The sequence below is a fragment of the Notechis scutatus genome, chromosome 6, assembly GCF_049901735.1.
Source record: "Notechis scutatus isolate UNSWTSFEM ecotype Mainland chromosome 6, rNotScu1.2, whole genome shotgun sequence".
In the NCBI taxonomy this organism is placed as follows: domain Eukaryota; kingdom Metazoa; phylum Chordata; class Lepidosauria; order Squamata; family Elapidae; genus Notechis; species Notechis scutatus.
The window spans coordinates 59623447-59646253 of NC_142014.1; the positions used below are offsets into that span (position 1 = coordinate 59623447).

Consider the following 22807-nt stretch of genomic DNA (forward strand, 5'->3'; position numbering starts at 1 on the left):
GAAAAAAACTGAGAAGAGAATAAAAATGTAAAAGATGTACATCCAATAACTTATGAGATGTGACATATCAGCAATTTTGATCATCCAGCTCTAAGGATGCTTATCATTTTAGATACTTTTTCCAAGATATTTGAGAGCCAGCTTGATCTACTGTATAGATACAGGCAGATGATAAAATGTGTTGCCTTACCATGAACAGCTCCACTGCCCAATTTTTTTCTGCTACTGATAGAAATTTGAGAAGGTTCACTGTTTGAGATCTCATTTATCTTATATGAAGTCAAACTATCCATCTAACTAGCTATTACCTTCTTGTGATTGGGAGTAGGATCATCTACCCATCCCCTGGTTTCTGTCTTAGAAAGAACTTTATAGACCTGGAGTTATTGTTATGGAATAACTTGGTATTTTCAAACCACGATCCCTTTCTGAAGACCTCTCCCAATAATTTAATACAGAATTGTGCAGCGTCTTCCACCCTCAACTACCAAATTCTGTGGCACATTATCCTGCCATTTTGAGCGAAATACATACTAAAACATAAATGTTAGAGTATAACATGTATACCATCGTGAGAAATAACACCCCTGAAAAACAAGCAAAAATTCTTTATCCGGAAAAAAAAAATCAAGAATGAAGGTAAATATAAATGTTCACGGATAATGTTGCAAGATCCAATCTGGGTTGGTCACTGTGACCAAAGGTTTAGTCTTCCATGCTTTTGGATTCATGCTGGAGCCAGTGGTGGGATTCAAACATTGTTATTACTGGTTCTGTGGGCGTGGTTTGGTGGGCATGGTATGGCTGTGGGCATGGCTTGGTGGGCATGGTGTGGCTCCCACCCCACTCCAGGGGAAGAATACTGTAAAATCCCCATTCCCTCCCCACTCCTGGGGGAAGGTTACTGCAAAATCCCATTCCCTCCCCACCCCACTAACCTGTTTTCCAGCACCATTCTCCTGTGCAGGGCAACAAAGGAAGACCCAGCTGATCATCTGGGACTTGGGAGGCAGAGAATAGATAGGGGCGGGGCCAATCAGAGATGGTATTTGCTAGTTCTCCAAACTGCTCAAAATTTCAGCTACCGGTTCTCCAGAACTGGTCAAAACCTGCTGAATCCCACCTCTGGCTGGAGCCTATCCTCAGGGGACTTCCCTGAGGATGAGAGAGAAATTCTCCAAAGATGGGTTCCAGTACGAGTCCAAAAGTTCAGAAGACTAAACCTCTAGTTCTGGTGACCGACTCAGATTAGATCTTGAACAAAATCAAATCACCTTGACTGCACCCATCTTACATAATCACTCAATTCATTGCTTTCTTTGCCCACTCACACCCATCAAGCTTGCTTTAAAAAAATGAAACGAAAAGCAAAATGTTGTGGAATATCAATGAATAGATGGGGTAGAACAGGGCTGTCACACACATGGCCCATGGACCAGATGCATCACGCAATGGTCACACCCATGCCCAGTTTAGCGAAGGGGAAAAAAGTCGTGATAGGTCATGTGACACCACCGTAACAATGTACGTTTGACACCCCTGGGGTAGAAGGAAAAAAACCAAAAGTTTCACTTCTGTCAAGATGCATTTATTCCAGTGGGTTTTATAAAAGGCATGAGGATGTGCCCTGTATATGGATCAGCCATCCTGGTAGGAATCAGATGGCAAAAGGGAATTTTAGCATTTGATATTAGGTAGAACTGGTTCCGACAATGGCTAACAAATGCAGAAATTCCAGCAGCTTCTTGGACAATACAGCCCAAAGGTGTCTGAATCAATCCCTGTTGCAGCCAGCTGAAACATGTCCATTTGCATGTTTCATTTCTTATTGCAGCTCCAGCTTCTAAGAGTTCTTCAACTATATTTTCTTGTCTTCCATTCAGAAGCATTCTTTTAAAGAAGGAGGGGGATTGGGTGGAAAAAAACCCCAACGACACTTCAGTGCTCCAGTTTCAAAATGCAAAGGTATGATGTTATTTGTCATTGTGCCCAAAAATCCTTACTCAGTAACTTTGCCAGAAGAGGGAGAGAGAGAGGGAGAGAGAGAGAGGGGGGGGGGAGAGAGAGAAAGGAGAGAAGAGAGAGAGAGAAAGCAAATGTTCTTCCAGCTGTTTCCTGTCTACAGTGTCTGTAATGTAGATAAATGTGAGGATTTTCTCTAAATCTTCTTCTGTTTGCTAAATCTCACTCTCAAATCAGAGCAGATCAAGCCTGCGCAATGGAATAAAACTCCTCAATATTGATATGTGAACATCTCCTGGATTTCTTTTTTTCTTTTTATTCCCCCCCTCATTATTCCTCTGCTAACCAATTCATTTCCAGAGTTTGCACTTAAGAAGCAATGGGGGAAACCAACAGTCTTTCAACACTATTATTTAAGTGCTGCTTTTGTGATTTCTTGAAGGTAAATCTTTCTTCCTATTTGTTTTCTGTTTGAATATATATATATATATATATATATATATATATATATATATATATATATATATATATATATATATATATATATATATATATATATATATATATATATATATATATATATATATATATATATATATATATATATTAATTTTGCTGTATGTGTAATCAGATTTTGGCTTGAAGATTGCTATAGACATTTTCAGTGGCATTATTTCTGCACTGGGATTTTATTTCTAAACTGCTGAACAATTTTAGCACAGTTGAGAAATGACTGCATGGAATGACTGCTCTGAACATAGCTTAGAAACGGTGAAGGTACTTATGAATTCAACTTGGATTAGAAAAACTTTCTGCAAAAATTCTTGCTCTGTCATATTTAAAATTCCCACTTACATCATTTGCTGTGGTTAATAACTGCTGAGTTGGATACAAGCAGTTTTGAATTGCACTGCAGGTGCAAATGTTGACATTGTAATACCCATTAGACATCAAATAGCTGATTCAGTTCTCTAGGATTATTATATACCCAGAAGTACAGAAGTAACCGAGAGATTACAGTATATAGTCTTTATAGCAGCTGCTTATTGGCATCAATCTACATTTAGACTTTTTTTTATGGTTTCCTGTGAAAGTGAAGTTTGTTTTTCCTTTTCTGAAAGAAGAACCATGCACAGCTTTCTGCTCTTGCAGATTCATGCTAAGTTTAAGCAATTATGCATTAAGAAAAGTGAACAAACTATTTTATATGCAGTTTTATTTTACTTTCACAAAGCAGCTTTTGTTAAACAAAGTTTGATAGGAGTTTTTAAATAGTATCCTGTATTCACTACTTCTTGGAAACATAACACTTTTTAGATAGATTTGACTTCAGTAGATCTACTGACCTATGTTTTTGTCAGCTGGCCTCAAGTTTCCATTCTCAGCAAAATTATATCCTTCAAGAATAAAGTTTTGTTTTTCCATTTTGTAGGCAGAGTTGCGTGCAGCTGACAGTCTCAAAAGCTGTAGGTGCCAATTTAGTTTTGTTTTTACTTTTTTAAAAAAACTACTTTGCCTGAGTATTATTTATCCATTTTACTTTACTTGAAAGAAATAATTTTATAACATGTTTAGAGTAAGAATAAACAGTGTTATGGGAATATTGCTGAAATCAATACCTATTGGAGGGTCATGGTTATAACTGCAGAACTATGGACAGCATCCAATGTTCAGTTTATTGGAAAGAGGAAGGTATTTTTTATTATAAGCTTCCCAACATAATATAGATACCAAATCATAATTAATTAGCAGAGTGTAACAAAATTGAACTTATAGAAGAAGGCAGTACTAAACTACTAAACATGTTAGCTGAAAACCAAATCCTATTAAGCTTAGAGGGATTTGTAGCTGAATCCTATGCATGCATGTCAAGAAAAAAATCCAACAAGTTAAATGTGAATTATTACCATGTAAGTGTTCATAACCTTGCAACCTTGATTCCAAATATTTTTTTTCTTGAATGCCTAAGGCTGTCCTTGAGATGAGGATATTCTTGAGATTGGTGCCATGAGAACTTTTCTCAACTTCTTTCTGGACAATGCTAGCTGCACTGATCCTGCTAGACTTCTATCATAGGTTCTAGAAGGAATTAGTTCATCAGTATTGTTTGTGAATGCCAATAGGTAGAAAAAGAATACCTGGTACACAAAGGCATGACAAGACATAACATTTGTATCTCTCTGTTCTGAGATTTTAAGGAAAGGTGATTCTAATATATACTATATATATATCACTTTCTCTACCTGAGTGCCAGGACCTGGATAGCTCCTAAAGTTCATGTACTGCATATAATCTTTTGAAGTGCAAAGGTCCATGAGTTCATGGTGAGGATTTGAACCCCATAGAATTACATCTGGCTACCTAGCTATAATGAGTCCCAAATAGAACAGAACTATTCACTTCGTCCTGGTGGTCAGTGTACTTACAGTATGTATGATTTCTTATTCAATGCTTCCTTGGTATCATGTTGGTTGCATATATTGCCTTATTCACCTAATGATGATGTCTGACAGCTTACATATGTATTTCCTTAGCACAGACTGATACTTCTGTCTACAGTATACCAGCTGCCATGTCTCTGAAAAGCGCTTTCAAGTAAACCCTGAGCGTTGTTATTTTAGATAGTCACCAAACCGGCATGCGCCCAAATTTCGCTCAAGCGTTTTTGTACGCGCTGCTTGATTTGAAGCTTGCCGAATGGGAGGAGCTGGGGGAGGGCAAAAGAAGGTGTTAAAGCCAAGGAGCAATCCATCTGCTGGCTACTTTAAGAGCCACTGTTTTGGACTGCTGCACTCCAGATGCAGAAGATACTGGATCTTCTCGGAAGGAGAAGATCTGTTGAAATTGCAGCTATGAAACATAATTGGTCATTCATTACCACATTGTTTAGCCAGTCCTGCACAGTACAGAGTTGGACTCAGAGTCCAAACTTAATCAGACACTCTGATAAACCCCACCCACTTTCCAGGACTTGCTTTTAAAGGCCTCTGCCTTCAGTTCAAATGGGACAGACAATAAATTGGGGACACTCTGATCTATTGAAAAGACCACCAGCCAAACTGTTAATTATCGTAAGTATTCCTTTAATGACTCCAGTCTTCTCATATGAATGGAGCAGAAATATTAAGGTACATCGGAGAATTTTCTGACAGATAAATCTTCAAAAACACTATTATTATATGATTGATGAGATAGGATTTTTGGTCCATTTGACCATTTTTTCCTCTTTCCAAACTATGTAAAGAGATTATGATTTTGCTATCTAGGAGATTCTAGGCAGGTGTGTGGTGTCACATTCTTGGCTCACATAAAGGAGTGGGAATGGTGCCCCATTCTCTTGTCCTAGATCTGATATTTCTTTTTTACAGTGTGCAAAGTCTGCTGCAGTCTCAGAAAAAATAACATTGTTAAATGAAGTTTATGTTTGAGGCAAAGCCAACTGGGATCAAAGAACACTGTGTTGAATACACAGTGTTCTTCAGTAGGTACGCAATGCCATTTCATTGAGACAATGCTGGGATAACTTTTTGAATTGCACCCTTGAAAGCAAGCCCGTGAAAGCAGGTGACTTACCTCTGCCTTAAACACTTTTGAGGTGCAATTGAATAGAGGAAAATGACATTATGAAAACTGAGACTATTCTTAGTTTCTATGATTGAATATAGTGAACCTTGTTTCTGCTTCTGAAGTCACATTCATATTTGCCTTTCTAATACTCTGGACTGTCATGTTTTGTAAATGTTAAATAGCTATTTCATTTTCATTAAGTCTTTTAAACATCTTTCTATATTTATAGTGGATGTTTCCATAAATGGAGATCTTGCCTACTATTCTCATCTGTTGGTTAGTTGGCTAGGTTCTCTGCTAGGTTGGCTAGTCATTATAGATGGGCTTTTGTAGAGAAATGTTTCACATTTAATGTGAAGGCCAAGCTAGACATTGCTAAGGACTGGTTTCTGACTGTGGTTCTAATTGTCCATCCCCCACCCCAGGAACAAATATTATGTGTATTCTGTCTGTGATTCTGTCTGTGTGTCTGTCTCAAGGAAAAGGAATGCTCTTTGAAAAAGCTTCATAGAGGGAAAAGCTGCTTTTCAAAGATATTAAGACAAGTAACCGATGTAATCCTTCCAGCCATTGCCAATAAAGTGTTTGGCAATCAAATCTTTTTTTCTACTTACTGTGCAAGATTGAAATTTTCAATAATTCTATAATGTGGCAAAATTTTGGGAGGCTGAGAAAAAGGGATGATCATGATGATGATGATGATACAGCTCATTTAGCAACTGATCTTGGAGATAAAGTAAGAGCCATGGTGGCGCAGTGGTTAGAATGCAGCACTGCAGGTCTAACTCACTGCTCCTTCCAGGGGTTTGATTCTGAGCGGCTCATGGTTGACTCAGCCTTCCATCCTTCTGAGGTCAGTAAAATGAGGACCCAGATTGTTGGGGGCAATATGATGACTCTGTAAACCACTTAGAGAGGGCTCTAAAGCACTGTGTTACCATATATAAGTCTAAGTGCTATTGCTATTGCTAAATTACTTGGAGAAAAATCCCTGTATTACTAGCACAGTTTCTGAGTTTTATCACAAGTGTACAGGAAATATTTGGGGAAGTAAAGTCACATATCCATACCTCTAAGTCTAAATCAGGGTCACTTGATTGTGAGATGGGCAGCATATCAGTATGATGAACAAATAAACCCAACCCAATCAGGGTTGCAGTATTGTAGTTATATAGTAGTCATGGAATACTTCATATCAATATGTAGAAGGGACAGGGAAATGGAATGGAACATCCTAGAAGAAAGCATGGCTGCCTGGGTTAAGCATGGAACTGAAAGGTTCCTTGCTACAATATTTTGTTATAATTATGAGAATTTCTACACTGTAATTGTTGAGGTACTCCCAATTCTTAGTTAATTCATCTAGGCATTTTATACTTTCCAGAGTTTGATGGTGCTTGTGTTTGTAATTTCTGCCCATTTCTCCCTGTAGTTAATTGTTTCAGATGTCTAACAAAGATTAGCATACTGCAGCTGCCTTGTGTTGCTCCAGTAACACAACACAGCTGTTGATCCTAATTTAAACATCAGTCATACAGGGGTTTAAAACTGCTTTGGTAGCTGGATCACACCCAATCTATTTGGTCTTCCCTTCATAGTTGAACCACACTGTATCAGTTGAGTTAAGCCTCTGAAAATTTAACAATAAGCTGCCAGGTTCAATATATATATTTGGGTGGGGAACCCCTCTGCTTTTAATAATTCAGACATTTAAAAGGGAAATAGATCCATTTTTAATGTCACCTTTTTCTTGTAATAGTTGGGTGAAGTTTAAAAGACCCAGAAGTTTTACTTGAACTAGAATTAAGTAATCTAACTCTTCAACTGAGTTTATCAAAATCCTGCAGATGCCTTCACAGTATTGGTTCACATGAATTTAAGACATGGGAGATGGCTCTGGATGCCAACAACCTATGAATTTCTTTAAGAAAAAGAAAGAATGCAGGATAGAAATCAACTGCCACACCAATGTAAAAATACACTAAGGCACATATGTATCTGATTTTTTAAAATGCACAAAAAGCAAAAGATTTAACTGAAAATGAAATATTTTCTTAGTCTATTTTGCTCAAAACACTTGTATCTTCCTGGGTGTGCTTCAGATTTTACCTGTCAAATTTGGAGCAGATGAGGGTATACCTCAGAGAAAAGGCATGAAGTGAAACAACAAACAATTCTCAGTGGTCAGAAAGAAACAGAAAACGGGTTTCACACCTGGGAGTAGCCCTATATTCTAGTTTACAAAGTTGTCTGTTTGAAATATTGTCCAGGATCTATTTGAATGAAGTTTCTGATCTGTATAAAGGCCTGTCCAGTCAAATCTGTTTAAAAATAAATGAACTATCGGAAACAAAAATTTGAAATTGCCCATAGACATTAGCTGCTGGATGGACAAGGCTCATGGTTATTTGATCAGAATTTTCCCCAATATGTAATTTGTTTTAAATGGGCCTCAATGCTAATAAAGTAATCAATTTCGTTCTATTTAAATAAGCATCTTGTTTAGCCCAATTTTGGGGATTTTCTGAAAAAGTATTGACATAGTTTTGTTTTTACTTCATTCACAGGTAAAGATGCTCACTGCAACATCCATTAATTTCTTCTACTTTGGCCTGTGTTTGCTCACATTAACTGGCTCGTCTGTTGCTGCTGCTGGCCATGAAACACTTTGTGGTGCTGAGTTGGTTGATGCTCTTCAATTTGTCTGTGGAGAAAGAGGCTTTTATTTCAGTAAGTTTAACCATCCATTGATCCTCTTCTCACTGAAAAGTTGGGTCAGTTTTTCCAGTTGTTTTTCTGGAGAATGTAAATTTTGGGGTCATGCACATCAGTTATCAGTTCCTGTGCTTTCTACAGCAGGGGTTTCCAACCTTGGCAACTTTAAGCTTGAAGGACTTCAACTTCCAGAATTTCCCAGCCAGCTTTTCTGGCTGGGGAATTCTGGGAGTTGAAGTCCTCCAGGCTTAAAGTTGCCAAGGTTGGAAACCCTTGTTCTACAGTGTTTCTACACCCATGTGTATGTGGAAGAGGGTGTGTGCATGTCTGTATGGTATTTATCAAATAATAGTAATACAATAGGCTTCTCTCAAATCCTAGGTCAAAAATGTACATTAGTTTGTGTGGGTTTAACATCTTCTACTCACTCCTCACTTTTTTAAAAAACAGACTATTATACTTTCTAACTATTCTTTTTCTTTTCCTCTTGCTATACTTACCGATTTCACTTCTTTTCCACCCTAAGAACTTCCTCTTATACAAGATGCTGCATCTGGAAATGGTTTAGTCCTGCACACAATTTCTCTTTTAAGCACATTAAAAACTGGATGTTATTTATCATTATTACAACTCTCTTCCAACATCTGGTCTTTGTGGCTATGTGAACTGTCATTAAAGTGGGAAGTGCAGGAGGTAGGAAATGGTAACATAATGCAACTACCAAGAGGTGCCTACTGCATTGAACAATCTTTGCTATTGGTTTGGCTTCAATATATTTGGAGAACAAGGCTGGAGAAGTTTCTGCTTGAACGGTTTCATGTGAATGTGACTTTGTGAATTAAGAAGGAATGTCATGTAATAGAACATCTTGTGGTTGTGTATATGATTTTAATATCTAACTCTTTGGTTAAAAAAAATTAATTGAAATCATGAATCAGGAGCTTAAAATGCACACTGAGATAATGTGAGGTGAAGAAATACTAAAGAGTTCACAAGGATAACATTTTACTAAACTAGGTTCTCACACAATTTGTTTTGTGAATGGTTACAAAAACTTTATAAACCAGCCCCTTGCCATAGTCATGCTATGGCAAGAACAGAACATACCTGTTGCCCGATACAGGGAACATGTTTACTCCTGTAAGAATTTAAGCACCTTAATAAAACTTGTGATGATCACACTGACTTTCAGCTCCTCTTTATTGGACATCTGTGGTGGATATTGCCCCTTGGAGGATGTTTACATTTGGGCATTAAGCACCTTTTTATATAAGATATTGTAGGGGATAGTTCTCTCCTTTTTTAATCACTTTGTTTAACAGCTATATTAATCTGTTGTCATCCATCAACTTGGAATTGTACCATCAATAACCTGATGATACCCAGTAATATATCATCATTTGGTCTTGATGCTGATGCTGTGGGTGTCTTTTCTTGGTTTGTGTGTGTATGTGTGTGTGTGTGTGTGTGTGTGTGTGTGTGTGTGGAGGCTATAAGAACTTTGTGTAATAAAACAGTCTGCAATTAAATCTGAAGACAACAGAATTTATTTATTTTTATTTATATCACATTTAGAAACTGTCCATCATACAAAGCAACTCTGGGAGGTATTCAAATAATGCATAAAAGCTTTAAAAACTATACATAAATATTACACTAAAACAATTTAAAGAAAAAATAAATAATTTCAAAGTTTAAAAAGAGCGGAAGAGCCTTCATGTTGCCATTTCCTCCTAAAACAGGGGTGTCAAACTCACGGCAGGCTGGATGTATCACATGCTGGCCATGGCCACCCCCAGTTTAGAGGGGGGGGGGAAGTTGTGATACATCATGTGATGACAATGTGTCATCACGAATTTGACACCCCTGTCCTAAAGATTCTTATTCATTCCAGTGTGCCTCCTGATGTGATGGCACTCTTGTTGAAGAAGTAGCTATGCGACCTGGAAGTCCTACTTGACTCATAGCTACTGCTGAATAAACTATAATTTATTGAGAATGTGAGTGAAAGATTCTGAAATCCTCCTGGTTTCAGGATACTGAGAAAAAGAGAGAACAAGGCTCAGTGTGAGTCATGCCTTCACATTCTACACAAATAAGGCCTCCCTGTCTTCAAGGACTTGATGATGATATTCAAGGACTTAGCATTCAAGTATTGTGCATGTTGAGTCAATATAGCATTCATAATGACCCACAAAAACAGTTTATTCTATTTCAGGGCCCTCATGCTCTTTCCTCATGGATACTCTGTGTTGCTCCATGTCACCTTTTATGACCTGTAACAATCACTCAGCTGATGAAAGAAGGTGACACTCTCTGTCATCTCAATTGGTTCACCAAAGAAAGTGTGAAGGGACACCAGGAGACAAGAGGAGACAGATGGAAAAAAAGGATATAGGGAAAAGGAGGAGGTAACCTGCTCCAATTAAGAATAATAGAAAGTGCCATACATCCTGCACACACTGCAGGACAGAGAAAATACCAGAAGAACAGTAGCGGTGGTGGCAGTTTGCCAATTTCAGTCAGTTTCTGTGATTACTGGGCTATAGCTGAACACTGAACAGTTGGTGGACAGATACAAGGCCAGTCACTGAATCCACAGTTTCAGAATCAGAAGGAAAGGTGATCCTGTGCCCAGGCAGAGATCACTAGCATACCATCATGGTTAAGCTAGCACTTGCTCTGCTACCACTGCAGCAACTTCACCTTGGTTTGCTCCCATGTCCTTCTCTAGCACCTTAGGCGTTGTTTTGGGTGGCAGGTTACATGAACCTAAAGCTGGATGACAGCTCAAATTTTGTGTGTGTGTGTGTCTCTGTCTTTGCTTCCAACAGAATTCCTGGAGTCTCTTCTATAGAGCCAGGACTTATGTCCATGTTTTTCAAACTTTAACACATCTAGACTTCAACTCCCAGAATTCCCAACCCAGCAAAACCAAATAAATATATTATAGCTACTATGATGCAGTGTAAGAACTTTGTCCATATAAAGCAACTTCTTATGGTCCTATATTCCAACAGTTGAGCTAGGGACCTCCAATTGCACAGATCAATCTATTATCTACAGTGCCACATTAGATCTTGATTAATATACTATATAAACCAACATTTGACCAAAAGAAAAAGCAATATGTATGCCCATGGCTTGAAAAAAAAAAAAAAAGAATCCACATACATAATAAGCTGTAGGAAGCAAAGATAGATGTAAAAAACAGAAGAAAGAACTGGCCAGGAACAGCTAGATGATAAAGTCTAACTCATATTTCACTGAGTCAAGTAATCTTGAACTGGTTGCCAAATAGCATAAAATGTTTCCAGGTTGTCTCTCTTTGTAGAGCATTCCATCATCTGCTGTTAAAGCAAGCTGCTCAGTAGCCTAAATTCCATGGCAGGGGGAAATTGTGGCTTTCCAAGTTCACAATGAGATGCTTGGCAACCAAAAGAAATCTCTATGAAGAGCGTAATGGTCCTTTGGATCCAAACAGCTGGAAAATCACGTGAAAACCTGTGTCTTGGTCAAAAAGGAATTGCAGGTATTTAAGACAAGACTTTGGCATTTTGTTTTTGTAAAAGAAAAAAAAAAACCTTCCACAATAATAATTCTGTCAACCTCCAATTTATGCATTACACTTGACCCAGGAATCGTACAATGCTAGCAAACAGCCAAATTCATTTTTTTCTACATTTTTTTTTAAAGAAAACAGAATTCAAAAGAAGTTAGGTAACAAGAAACCTGAAACTAAGTGAGGGGAAAAGATACCCTTAACACTTCTATCCCATATACTGCTTAACATTAAAGGATATACAACATCTTTTTCTGAAAAACTCCTACAAGCAGGAAGAATTAGTTTCCTTCCCGCTGATTCTCTCTATTCCCAATGCCCTCCCATAGATCTCCCATACGCCCCAGATAAATCTTCTTTGCGTGTAAAATATTGGGAACAATAATGGGGTAATAGAGGAAACATAGAAGTGCTATTTTTTTCCTCTTCCCTTTCATTGTTATTTTTTTTTTCTGGTTATACCTCAATTTCAATAGGTCTTAGAAGAATTTCGTTTCCTATGTACATTTGAGCTTCTTATGCAACATTTAATGCAGTACCCTAGGTTGTGAAAAGACTGCAAAGAAGTGAACTCTCCAAATCCTTTTCATATCGGTCATTACCACCACTTATCAAACTTGGAAAAGGGGGGGAAACAGAATCTGGGTGGGCGGGAAGGACTGGCTGCTACATGAGAAATCAAAAATTCTTTAGCTCACATGTTGACCTAAGCTAGAAAGAAATGTGAGGTTTGAAAAGTTCACTACTCGTTAGAGAACAATAAAGTTCTGTGCTACCTTAAAGGGTAAAATATATTATTTCGTAAGCTTTCATGAATCATAGTTCTCTTTATTTATAAATCCTCAAAGTCTTCTCTGAGCCCAGATTGAAGAACTTTTTTTGTGTGTGTGGGGGGGGGGGAGTGCCACTTATTCAGAAAAAAAATCAGGAGTAGATTCTCTGTTCCTAGCATCCTTCTTATGATTAAAACTTTACACTTATAAGTTTTAGGAGTCGATTGGATTCTTATAGTAAGTCTCTAAGCGATTTTAAGGTAAAAAAAGAAAGGTTGCTGGTTTCATGGGCTAACAACAGCATTAGGAAAATTTTCTATCTAAAGTGAAAGATACTGAAATGGAATAAATACTACTAAGATCATCTGGTGACAACACCTTAGTTGATTAAGATTAAGCAGGGCCACACCTGCTTATTATTAGGATGAAACATCATCAGGAACTCACAGTGTTGTAAGACTGAAATCAAACGATCACAGAAGAACCACTTCTTGTCCTCCAGAAAATTTCATAGATGTATCCAGTGGTGGGATTCAAATTTTTTTACTACTGGTTCTGTGGGCGTGGCTTGGTGGTATGGCAGGGGAAGGTTACTATAAAATCTCCATTCCCTCACCACCCACTAATCTGCTTTCCAGCTCCATTCTCCTGTGCAGGGCAACAAAAGAAGACCCAGCCAATCAGCTGGGACTCAGGAGGCAGAGAATAGATGGGGCGTGGGCAGTCAGAAGTGATATTTGCTAGTTTTCCAAATACTCAAAATTTCCATTACCAGTTCCCCAGAATGGTCAGAACCTGCTGAATACCACCTCTGGATGTATCCATACTCTCACTAGGACAGTGGTCCCCAACCTTTCCTGTTTTCGTGGCTTGGTGGGGGACAGGGAGGGGATAGTTCCCTGCAAGTGGTAGGCAGGCACATACAAGCATGTGCAGCCCCATTTGTGTGACAGGTGGGCACACGCACTGTGCTTGCGCTACGGGAGCGCAGGTAGCCGCCCATAGTGGGCCACAGCCTGGGGATTGGGAGCTCTGCACTGGGAGTCAAGCTTAGCTTGAGAAAGAATTACTTTATCTTTATGTAACTTGGCTTGAAGTTTTATCTGATACACTTTGCAGATTTAAAGGATATGGGATTGTGATGCTCCTCAATGATAACGAGGAGCAGGAGACAGGCTGAAAGCATTTGTGTTTTCAGACTGCAGACAGCAATTGCAGCTATGAAATTAAAAAACACCTGCTCCTTGGGATGAAAGCTATGGCAAAACTAGACAGCATATTAAAAAGCAGAGACATCACCTTACCAACAAAGGCCCATATAGTCAAAGCTATGGCTTTCCCAGTAGTAATATATGCTTGTGAGAGTTAGACTGAGCATCAGATAATTGTTGCTTTTGAATTGTGGTGATGGAGAAGACTCTTGAGAGTCTGTTGGACTGCCAGGAAATCAAATCAGTCACTCCTAATGGAAATCTGTTCTTTGGAAGGACAGATACTGAAGCTAAAGTTCAAATACTTTGGCCACCAAATGATTGTAAAAGACCCTGGTGTCTTTTCCACTCCTAATGGAAATCTGGAATGGAAAAGATTGAAGGCAAAAGGAGAAGGGTACAGTAGAGGATGAGATGGTTAGATACTGTCATTCACACAATGGACATAGGTTTGGGCAGACTCCAGGAGACAGTGGAGGCCTGGTGTGCTATGATCCATGGGATTGTGAGGAGTTGCACACAACTTAGCAGTTGAACAACATTTTTTTTTGTTCCTCAGTGCATACATTGACATTGATGAACACCTATCAATGCTGCATTCAGGCTACGTCTTCAGCTTTAGACTGACTTTTCCCATGTTAGTTTTTTTTTTTTTTTTGTAAGAGCTTGCCTTCCAAGATATTCTGGAAAACTTGAAACTCTGTTCACTCTCTTATGACATTTTAGTTGACTCTAAGAACAGCGTGACCAGTTATATATTTTGGACCTTCTAAAGGTAATATCTTTCCATCCGTTTTCCAGAAAAAGCAGTATTTGAAATTATAAAGGAAACACTTAATTCATGTCATTAATTCAAAGAAAATTATGACGCTGACCCTGTCTGTGAGGACTTCCTCCATCTAAGAAAACTGATGGAAAATTTTCAACCTAATCCACACTTGCTAATAGAAAACAGAACAATGGTCCTCTGGGAAATGAGTCACAGCCAAGTTATTTAATACTTGGTTTATTCACTCAACATCCATAAATCTAAAACTACCTTAAGCTTTTGACTGCCACAAAATGGAATGCATTTTTTCCACTAACAATAGTCAACTGTTATGTTTAAAGCAAATCTTCTGAGGCATTGCTTGCATTAAAAATGAAAAACCACAAGACTTGGCTCTGGGTGAAAAGAATGATCTAACACACACATGCTTTAGAAGAAGAAATTTCATAAAAGAATTGGATAGCTTTTTACTTCTTTGATATTCAGCTCTAGGCACTATTTGTGTCCACCCGTGATGTCATTTAACTGCTGCTTTTCTTGTCACTAGCTCATCTGCATACGTTTGTGATACCCACATATGTTACATTTATAAAGATATCTGTTCCTGTCTTTTCAAGGTCATAGAAAGTATTAATATGAAGTTATTCTATCCTTCTGTGTATTTCTTCATGGGCTATGCATGAAATTCTTCTTTGATTTCATTCTTCCTTTGCCACCCAGAATCTTTCTCGGTTCTGTTTTTAATTAATTAAGTGTAGACTTCAATATTTTAGAAACAGGTACTGGTTTGGTTCACACAGCACACCAAGCCATAGGGTGAATTGTTTTGAACCAATGTTTATGGCTTAGTGTTATGAAAAATATAGTTATTGAAAACCCCATGGCTTAGTATCACATGTGAACTTAGCCACTGCCTTGTTAGAGGCAAATTTACATGGAAACATTTGAGGATTTACTTATAAATAAAAATAAAAATTATTGCTTTATATTAAAGAGAATATTATCATATATAATGTTTCAAAAGAGTGTATGCGTATTTCAAAATATTGCATGCATTTCACAAATTCTTCACAGACCAGCCATAGGCAATTTTGTAGGCCTTACTATTTTACAATTAACTAAGATAAATTAACTAAAACTGTTTCTTGTTTAATGGAGCCTAATACTAGAAATATTAGTGGGATTTGTCAATATGAAGATGTTAAGTCTTAAAGTAGAGGGAACTATTAAGGCAGGCAAATCCCAGAATTTTTAATAAAGCACCAGATGCAAATTATTAAAAGCATGGAAACTGATCTTCTAAAATATAAATTAAACTTCAATTAAATAAAATTTTGGTTTTATTTATTTATAATTAAAATATATATAGCCACCTAACTAACAACAAAAACTTATAATAAAAAGACATAACCAGGGAAACAACATACACCAATATAAACACAATATATCCTATGGAGATTCTCAGTCAAAGGTGCTTTTTCAGGAGGCAACATATTTTGCCTAACATGCGACCCAGGGTAAAAATCCAAGTCTGTTTAGAAGGCAGCAGGGATGTGTCAGTTCAAATCTATCAGGAATGCTGTGCCATTATCTGCGAGTGATGCCACATTCTGAGCCAGCTGCAGCTTCAACAACATCCACATGTAAAGTCCATTTACACAAAAGGTAACTAAGGCATGAGTGATTGTAAGAGACATCCAGTTCAGGAAAGGGGCAATTGACATACTAAATGAATATGAGCAGTGGTGGGCTGCAACCAGTTTAACAACCAGTTCAGTGAGCACGCACTTCATGCTCATGCACGCATGTGCCTAAGGCACTTGTGCGCAGTGCTGAAAATTGAGCTCAGCTGTTTACCTTCCAAGTCAGCAATGGTAAGTAGAACAACAAAGGGGGTGCACAAGGGTGGGATTCAAATTTTTTAACAGCTGGTTCTGTGGGCGTGGCTTAGTTGGGTGTGGCTTGGTGGTCATGTAACTGGGTGGACGTGGCTTGGTGGTCATGTTATTGGCTGGGCGTGGCCAACTCAATATCACTCACATCGAGGCACGCATCTCCTCGCCTGGCCTCTCATGACTGTGGGGATGCTGCAACAGTTGTAAGTGTGAAAAATGGTCATAAGTCACTTTTTTCAGTGCCATTGTAACTTTGAATGGTCACTCCACACAAGCAAAGTACCAGAAAAGGAAGGAAAAACTCTAGAGAAGTTCCTGAGACAGGATGTCTAGTCCTGCCAAGAATGTAATAAGGGTTAACGGAGAGGCAGTTTCTGTAAGCAACACCAGAATGTTTCCTTCCTGCCTTCCTTACAGGATTAGACCAGTAATTTCTTCTAACAAACAGTTCTCCGAACTGCTTAGAATGTTAACAACCGGTTCTAGCGAATAGGTCCGAACTGGTAGAATCCCACCCCTGGGGGTGCAAATCAGCCGTGCTGCGCGATTGAGATGAGCTAGAAAGCAGGAAATAAAGGGCAGGATAGGGCAGAGGCAGGTGGGCAGAGCCATCTGATTGTCGGAACTATTGATTTGCTCGAACCGGTCTGAATCGGCAGCAGCCCACCACTGAATATGAGGTAAGACTCTCTTGGCCATAGGAGAACAGAACCTTGAGGAGCCCTAAATTGTGCACTCATGTTTTTTCTGGGGACATGCCATGGTACCAGAAGAACCAGGAACACAAAGCAATTTGGTCATTTGGGATTGAGTTTAAGCATGCTTGTTTCTTTCGGATCCTGGGCCTAGAGCTTGACAGCATGCTTGGTCAATCAGGGCTTGAGCTCTAGAACTGGGTATCATCAGCCTGATGATATATGACCCAATGTCATCAGATGGCCTCACCTAGTGGCTTCATGCACATATTAAACAGGAGGGGCAAAAGTGCCAATGCTTGATATGCCACATGTCATGGCCCTCAAAATGAACTGGAACTGGGTACAAAGCAAGGAGGACATGCCTCCCATTCTTAATCCCCACAGTCAGTCCAGAAGAATAGCTTGATTGAAGCTTTCAATGATATTAAAAGCCACTGAAAGATCAAGAAAAACCAGAACAGTTACATCACCTCCATCCTGGCTGTGCCAGAGGTCATTGACAAGTGTAAACAAAGTTATCTGTACTATGTCCTGGTGTGAAACTGGACTGTTAATCATCCAGATAATCTGCTTCCTTTTTCCTATGAAACTCCAACCATTCTCTCAATAACTTTCTTCAGAAAGGAAAGCTTGGACAAAATTGTGCAGAACTGTTTGCTCCAGTGATGGCTTCTTTGTTCCAGTGATGGTTTCTTCAAGTGGTGTCACACCACTATCTCCTTCAAGGCGAGAAAAATCATCTCACTCAAAGAAGCATGTATCACAGGTCCAACTTCAGGTCATCTCCCAGGAGGTCTTATCTAAGTAGATAGGGAATAAGTATTACAGACAAGTGGCTGGATTAACAGGACCAAGAATTCTATTCCTTTCTTCAAGGGTCAACCATTTTCAAAATATAATAGGGCATGATGATACCTCGGTCAATTTGTGGGAACTTTTCCCTTTCAGAATGCAACTCTGAGAAGATTCCACTATCAGGTGCCTAAAATAATCCCTACAATATCACAGTCTGTCTGTTTCTCTGTTATGATCATAGCTAATTTTAGGAATAGGGCCTCCAGCATAACATTCAAAGGCTAAAAGTTCTCAGTGTTCTGAACCTCACACCTTCCAAATGTGTTTGACTTTGGCTCAATTAACCCTAAACCACCATAACCAAAACACATTGTTAGTGGGGTACGGAAGATGAAGTCCAACATATCTGGAAATCATCAGGTTGCAAACCTCTTGCAAACCAAAGCAAATCACACAATTGGAGCAACTTAATCTTAACCACCAGCAGGAGCAAAATGTCTGAAGCACAAGCCCAAAAAGAATGCTAAAGCTAAAAGCAAATCTCTGGCTGCTCCAATTCCACGTGACATTTGTTTTTATGTGTGGCAATCATAATGTGAATCGGTATATAATAGTCCCAGAAGACTAAGGGCATGAAAGTGTCAAACTTAACACAGAAGACAAGACTGTAACCAATTAGGCAAACTGGTAAAAATAACTCATTCATTACTGAAGAAAGGTTAAGAAGTCCTAATCCAAGGATTCTGGTGAATACAGTCTTTCTGGTGCAATCTCTCTATAAGAAACTATTGTGTAGTATTTCTGATTTCTCCTCTCTATACCTGACTACCTGGCCTTCTCCTTGAAGAACCAGAATTCATTTGTACTTTGTTTTTGCAATGATTAGTTTATTGTTATGTTGTTTTTTATTGAATGTTTGAGAACTCACTTTCACACAAATCAATCTAACCTAACCAGTGGTGGGATTCAATTTTTTTTACTACCGGTTCTGTATATCAGATAAACCTTGGTGAGCGTGGCAGTGGAAGGGTACTGTAAAATCTCTAGTCAGAGATGGTATTTGCCAGTTCTCTGAACTACTCAAAATTCCAGCTATTGGTTCTCCAGAACTGGTCAGAACCTGCTGAATTCCACCTCTGAACCTAACATGCTGGTCATTTTCAGTATGTATGACAGCTTTATATATATACTCAGTTGCTTATAAATATGCATAATAGAAGCAATAATAACTCATCTCTTTTTTATTCTCATAAACAGCCAGTTGTCTAGTTCACACAATATATTAAACAATGTAATTGGTTTGGTTTTGATTTAACATATTGTGTGAGCCTAACAATCATGGCTTAGAACTAAAGTATCTAAAATTAGTAAGAACTAGTGTGCTATGCCTATACCATATGTATGAATGAATGTGTATCCTTCAACCATTCATATATACCATCTAAATGGTGTCCATTCAGCCAATTAGTTAAAATAACTTTCTGGCAACCTGGTTCAATTTCCCCCAACCAGGCACGATCCAGAAATATTTGATTGCATCTCTCACAGTCTCCAAATGTCTGGAAGTCACTAGCTTTCAGAGAATGCGGAAGGGTCATCTAATTCTCACCAGCTGGCCACAGCAGAAGACAACATCTGAAGGGGGTAAAGCTGAACTCAGCCACATCTCCTTATGACAAGAACTATGGTTTTCATTTAGTGAAATTAACACTGCCACAAGAGAGGTAATGACTTACCAACAATGGCTTGAACTAGGGCCTTGGTCCCAGGCAACATTTCAGACAGATAAATCTTCATATTCTGCCTTTGTGAAGGAATGAAAATTAGAAGTTTTACCGTCAAAATTCATTTGCCCTTTATTTTAGACAAGTCACTGCAATAGCTCCTGGTATTTTATCACTGTTTTCAGTGTTTTAGTGAAAAGAAAGGGAAAAAGAAGACACCCCCCCCCTCTCTTTCTCTCTCTGCGTGCACATGTTGTCAATGCATTGTTTAATGTCATGTTGGCAAATGTTACTTTAAAAAGCACTTGGCAAGCCCTGTATCAGTTCTTGCCATTACTGCCACATTTTTTTCATGAAACCTTAAATACCAAGAAATCCTTGACTTGTTTTATTTCTGGCATACTCCATTATGCAATCATCCAAAATGTTTGCACATGATTGCCTTTATTTGCCCTAATATTATTAATGGCTTTGCAATATTTGAGCATGGATAGCAAGAATAATTTGGGCAAATCATACAGTCAACTAAGACCACATAATCTCTTAATCAAAACCTTTCCCCCATATATTGAAGGCAACCTACATAGTAACTGTAGTCTGACACCGGTTAGGTTGAATGATTGTGGAAGTCAAGAAGCAAGTGGATGGGAATGGTATGACTAATACAGCATCCTTGGCCTTTGACAAGGAACTTAAGTCTGGATCTTTTTGTAGATTGGCATCTTATTAAAAATGCACTAGGCTGATAGTAATGACAGAGTTTTTGCCAAGCTATACCAAGCTTTTATACTAGGATAATATGTTATAACTTGGCTATGAATGACCAGACAACGGGGTTGCATAGTGATATAGCTAAAATAGTTAATTATACTAAATTATTTAACACTATAAAACTAAACAAGGAACAGTGAAGAAGACCAAAATGAGCCATCCAAATTGGATGAGTGGTATAGTAAATGCAGTACAAGGAAAGCAAGTGATAAAAACTGGAACACCAAATCAAACATTTTGATTATATATCAAAGATGATTGAAGTGGGAGCCATTGACTGGGGAAGAAATATTGCAACTATGGTGGAAAGCTTAATGAAAATATCAACTGGCTCAAAAAGGCCAATTTATGCTAGAATGTATAAAGGACAAAATTCAGTATCCATCTTGTCAGTTCAGCCCAGAGGTAGTATTCAGCAGGTGCTGACCAGTTCTGGAGAACTGGTAGTGGAAATTTTGAGTAGTTCAGAGAACCAGCAAATACCACCTCTGACTGGAGATTTTACAGTATCCTTTCCCTGCCACGCCCACCAAACCATACCCACAGAACTGGTAGTAAAAAAAAAAATTTGAATCCCACCACTGGTTCAGCCCTATTTCTAGGTATACCAATGGTAGAACCACATTTGGGCCATTTACCAACTGCTAGATCCAAATGTGCTTCCAACAATGGTTGCATATCACAGTGTTTTCTAGCCCAAAGCAATCTGGGAAGCCAGGAGACACATCTGGTTCATGCCACCTTCCAGTGGTAGCATTCTGGAATGGGGTAAGAGGGTAAAACACTTCAACAGCTAAAAAAGCATTTTGGCTTCCCAATGTAACAAGTAGAACAGTGGTGGGATTCAAATTTTTTTACTACCGGTTCTGTGGGCGTGGGTTGGTGAATATGACATAGCTTGGTGGGCATGGCAGGGGAAGATACCGTAAAATCTCCATTCCCTCCCCACCCCACTAACCTGCTTTTCAGCTCCGTTCTCCTGTGCAGAACAACAAAAGAAGACCCAGCCGATCAGCTGGGACTTGGGAGGCAGAGAATAGATGGGGACAGGACCAGTCAGAGGTGGAATTTGCCGGTTCTCTGAACTACTCAAAATTTCTACTACCGGTTCTCCAGAACTGGTCAGAACCTGCTGAATACCACCTCTGGAGTAGAACCCAAAGGTGCATTTTCAGGAGGCAACTGGACATTCTTGTTTTTTCTTTTGAAGATGTTTTGCTTCTCAACCAAGAAGCTTCTTCAGCTCTGGCAGAACAGTGGAGAATGGAAGGATTTATATTCTTTGCAGACAGCTGGTCATTTGCATCCTTTTAGAGGGTCATTGGAGCACTTGGAGGTTTATCTGTGTACTCAGGGTCACCTCAGTAGTGCTCCTGGTTCCTGTAGTCTGCAATTTATTTATTTGTTTATTTTAAAATCCATTCCTACTCCCACAGAGCTATAGATTTAGCTATACAATTTAGGGTGAACACCCTTTGAATGGTGTGGGAATAGGAATGGGTTTCTAGAGTGGGGAGGAAATTGCAGACTACAGGAACCAGGAGCACTACTCAAGTGACCACGAGGACACAGATAAACCTCCAAGTGCTTCAACGACTGAGAATCTCTACAGACTTATAACAAGTAGAAATTACGTACAGAGAAGAAAGCAAGCTGATACAATCCTTGGGGATCAGCAGATGAGCACCAGTTGGCTGGAATATTGTAGACTCACCCAAAAAAATTGCTTGTCCCTCTGCCAAACTGGGCAGTTCAACAGTCAGAACAACCTGTTCAAGCTTTGCCCCTTTTCGATAATAAAAGCAGAAGACTTTACCAATGGAAGGTCCTGTGCCTTTTGAATCCTGTTACAATTCTTGTGCCTGTATATCAGAAAGAATGTTGTATAGTTGCTAAAAGTAAAGTAAACATTGATCAAAGCTATTAGAAACAACATGGAAAGTGATTTTTCATGGAAAGTGGAAAGTGATTTTTTTTGGCTTAGAAAAAACATGAGTAAGACAACATTAAAGAGATCCATAAGCTAATGGGAACTATAGGAAAACAAATTTTCTATTATCATTGTACAATATTAGAACTTTATACACTATATAGTTATTTTGGTGAAGGATCAGTTTGGAATTGCCTTTCCTTGAATAAGGAAAATATATATAATATTTAACATTGACTTCTCACAGAGGGCAATGGTGCATTTTAACCAAAACCATATTTTTCAATAAGCAACGAAGAGCAAATTTTTAGGGAGCTGTAACAATTCCCTCTTGAGAAGAAATCATAAAAGTTCACTACAGCATTCAATGTAGAAGGAAAATCAATGGAGAGAAGACATGAGAGAGCTTTTTAAGATTATGCATGAAATGGAAAA

At 38.6% G+C, this 22807-nt stretch overlaps 1 protein-coding gene across 4 annotated transcripts in view; it reads left to right on the top strand.

Annotated features, from left to right (window-relative positions):
• The first annotated feature begins 2060 nt into the window (after nucleotides 1-2060).
• IGF1 (insulin like growth factor 1) overlaps nucleotides 2061-22807 on the top strand; it is a 55625-nt gene continuing 34878 nt past the window's right edge. Inside the window, exons 1-2 of one of the 4 annotated variants that reach the window (XM_026695015.2) lie at nucleotides 2061-2404; nucleotides 8097-8259. In XM_026695015.2, coding sequence (XP_026550800.1) covers nucleotides 2342-2404; nucleotides 8097-8259 — 226 coding nt within the window. In that variant the 5' untranslated portion in view covers nucleotides 2061-2341. Of the gene's footprint in view, nucleotides 2405-4916; nucleotides 5034-5414; nucleotides 5558-8096; nucleotides 8260-22807 lie in introns of those variants that run through there. The other 3 variants (XM_026695014.2, XM_087968433.1, XM_087968432.1) reach the window with 3 other exon arrangements.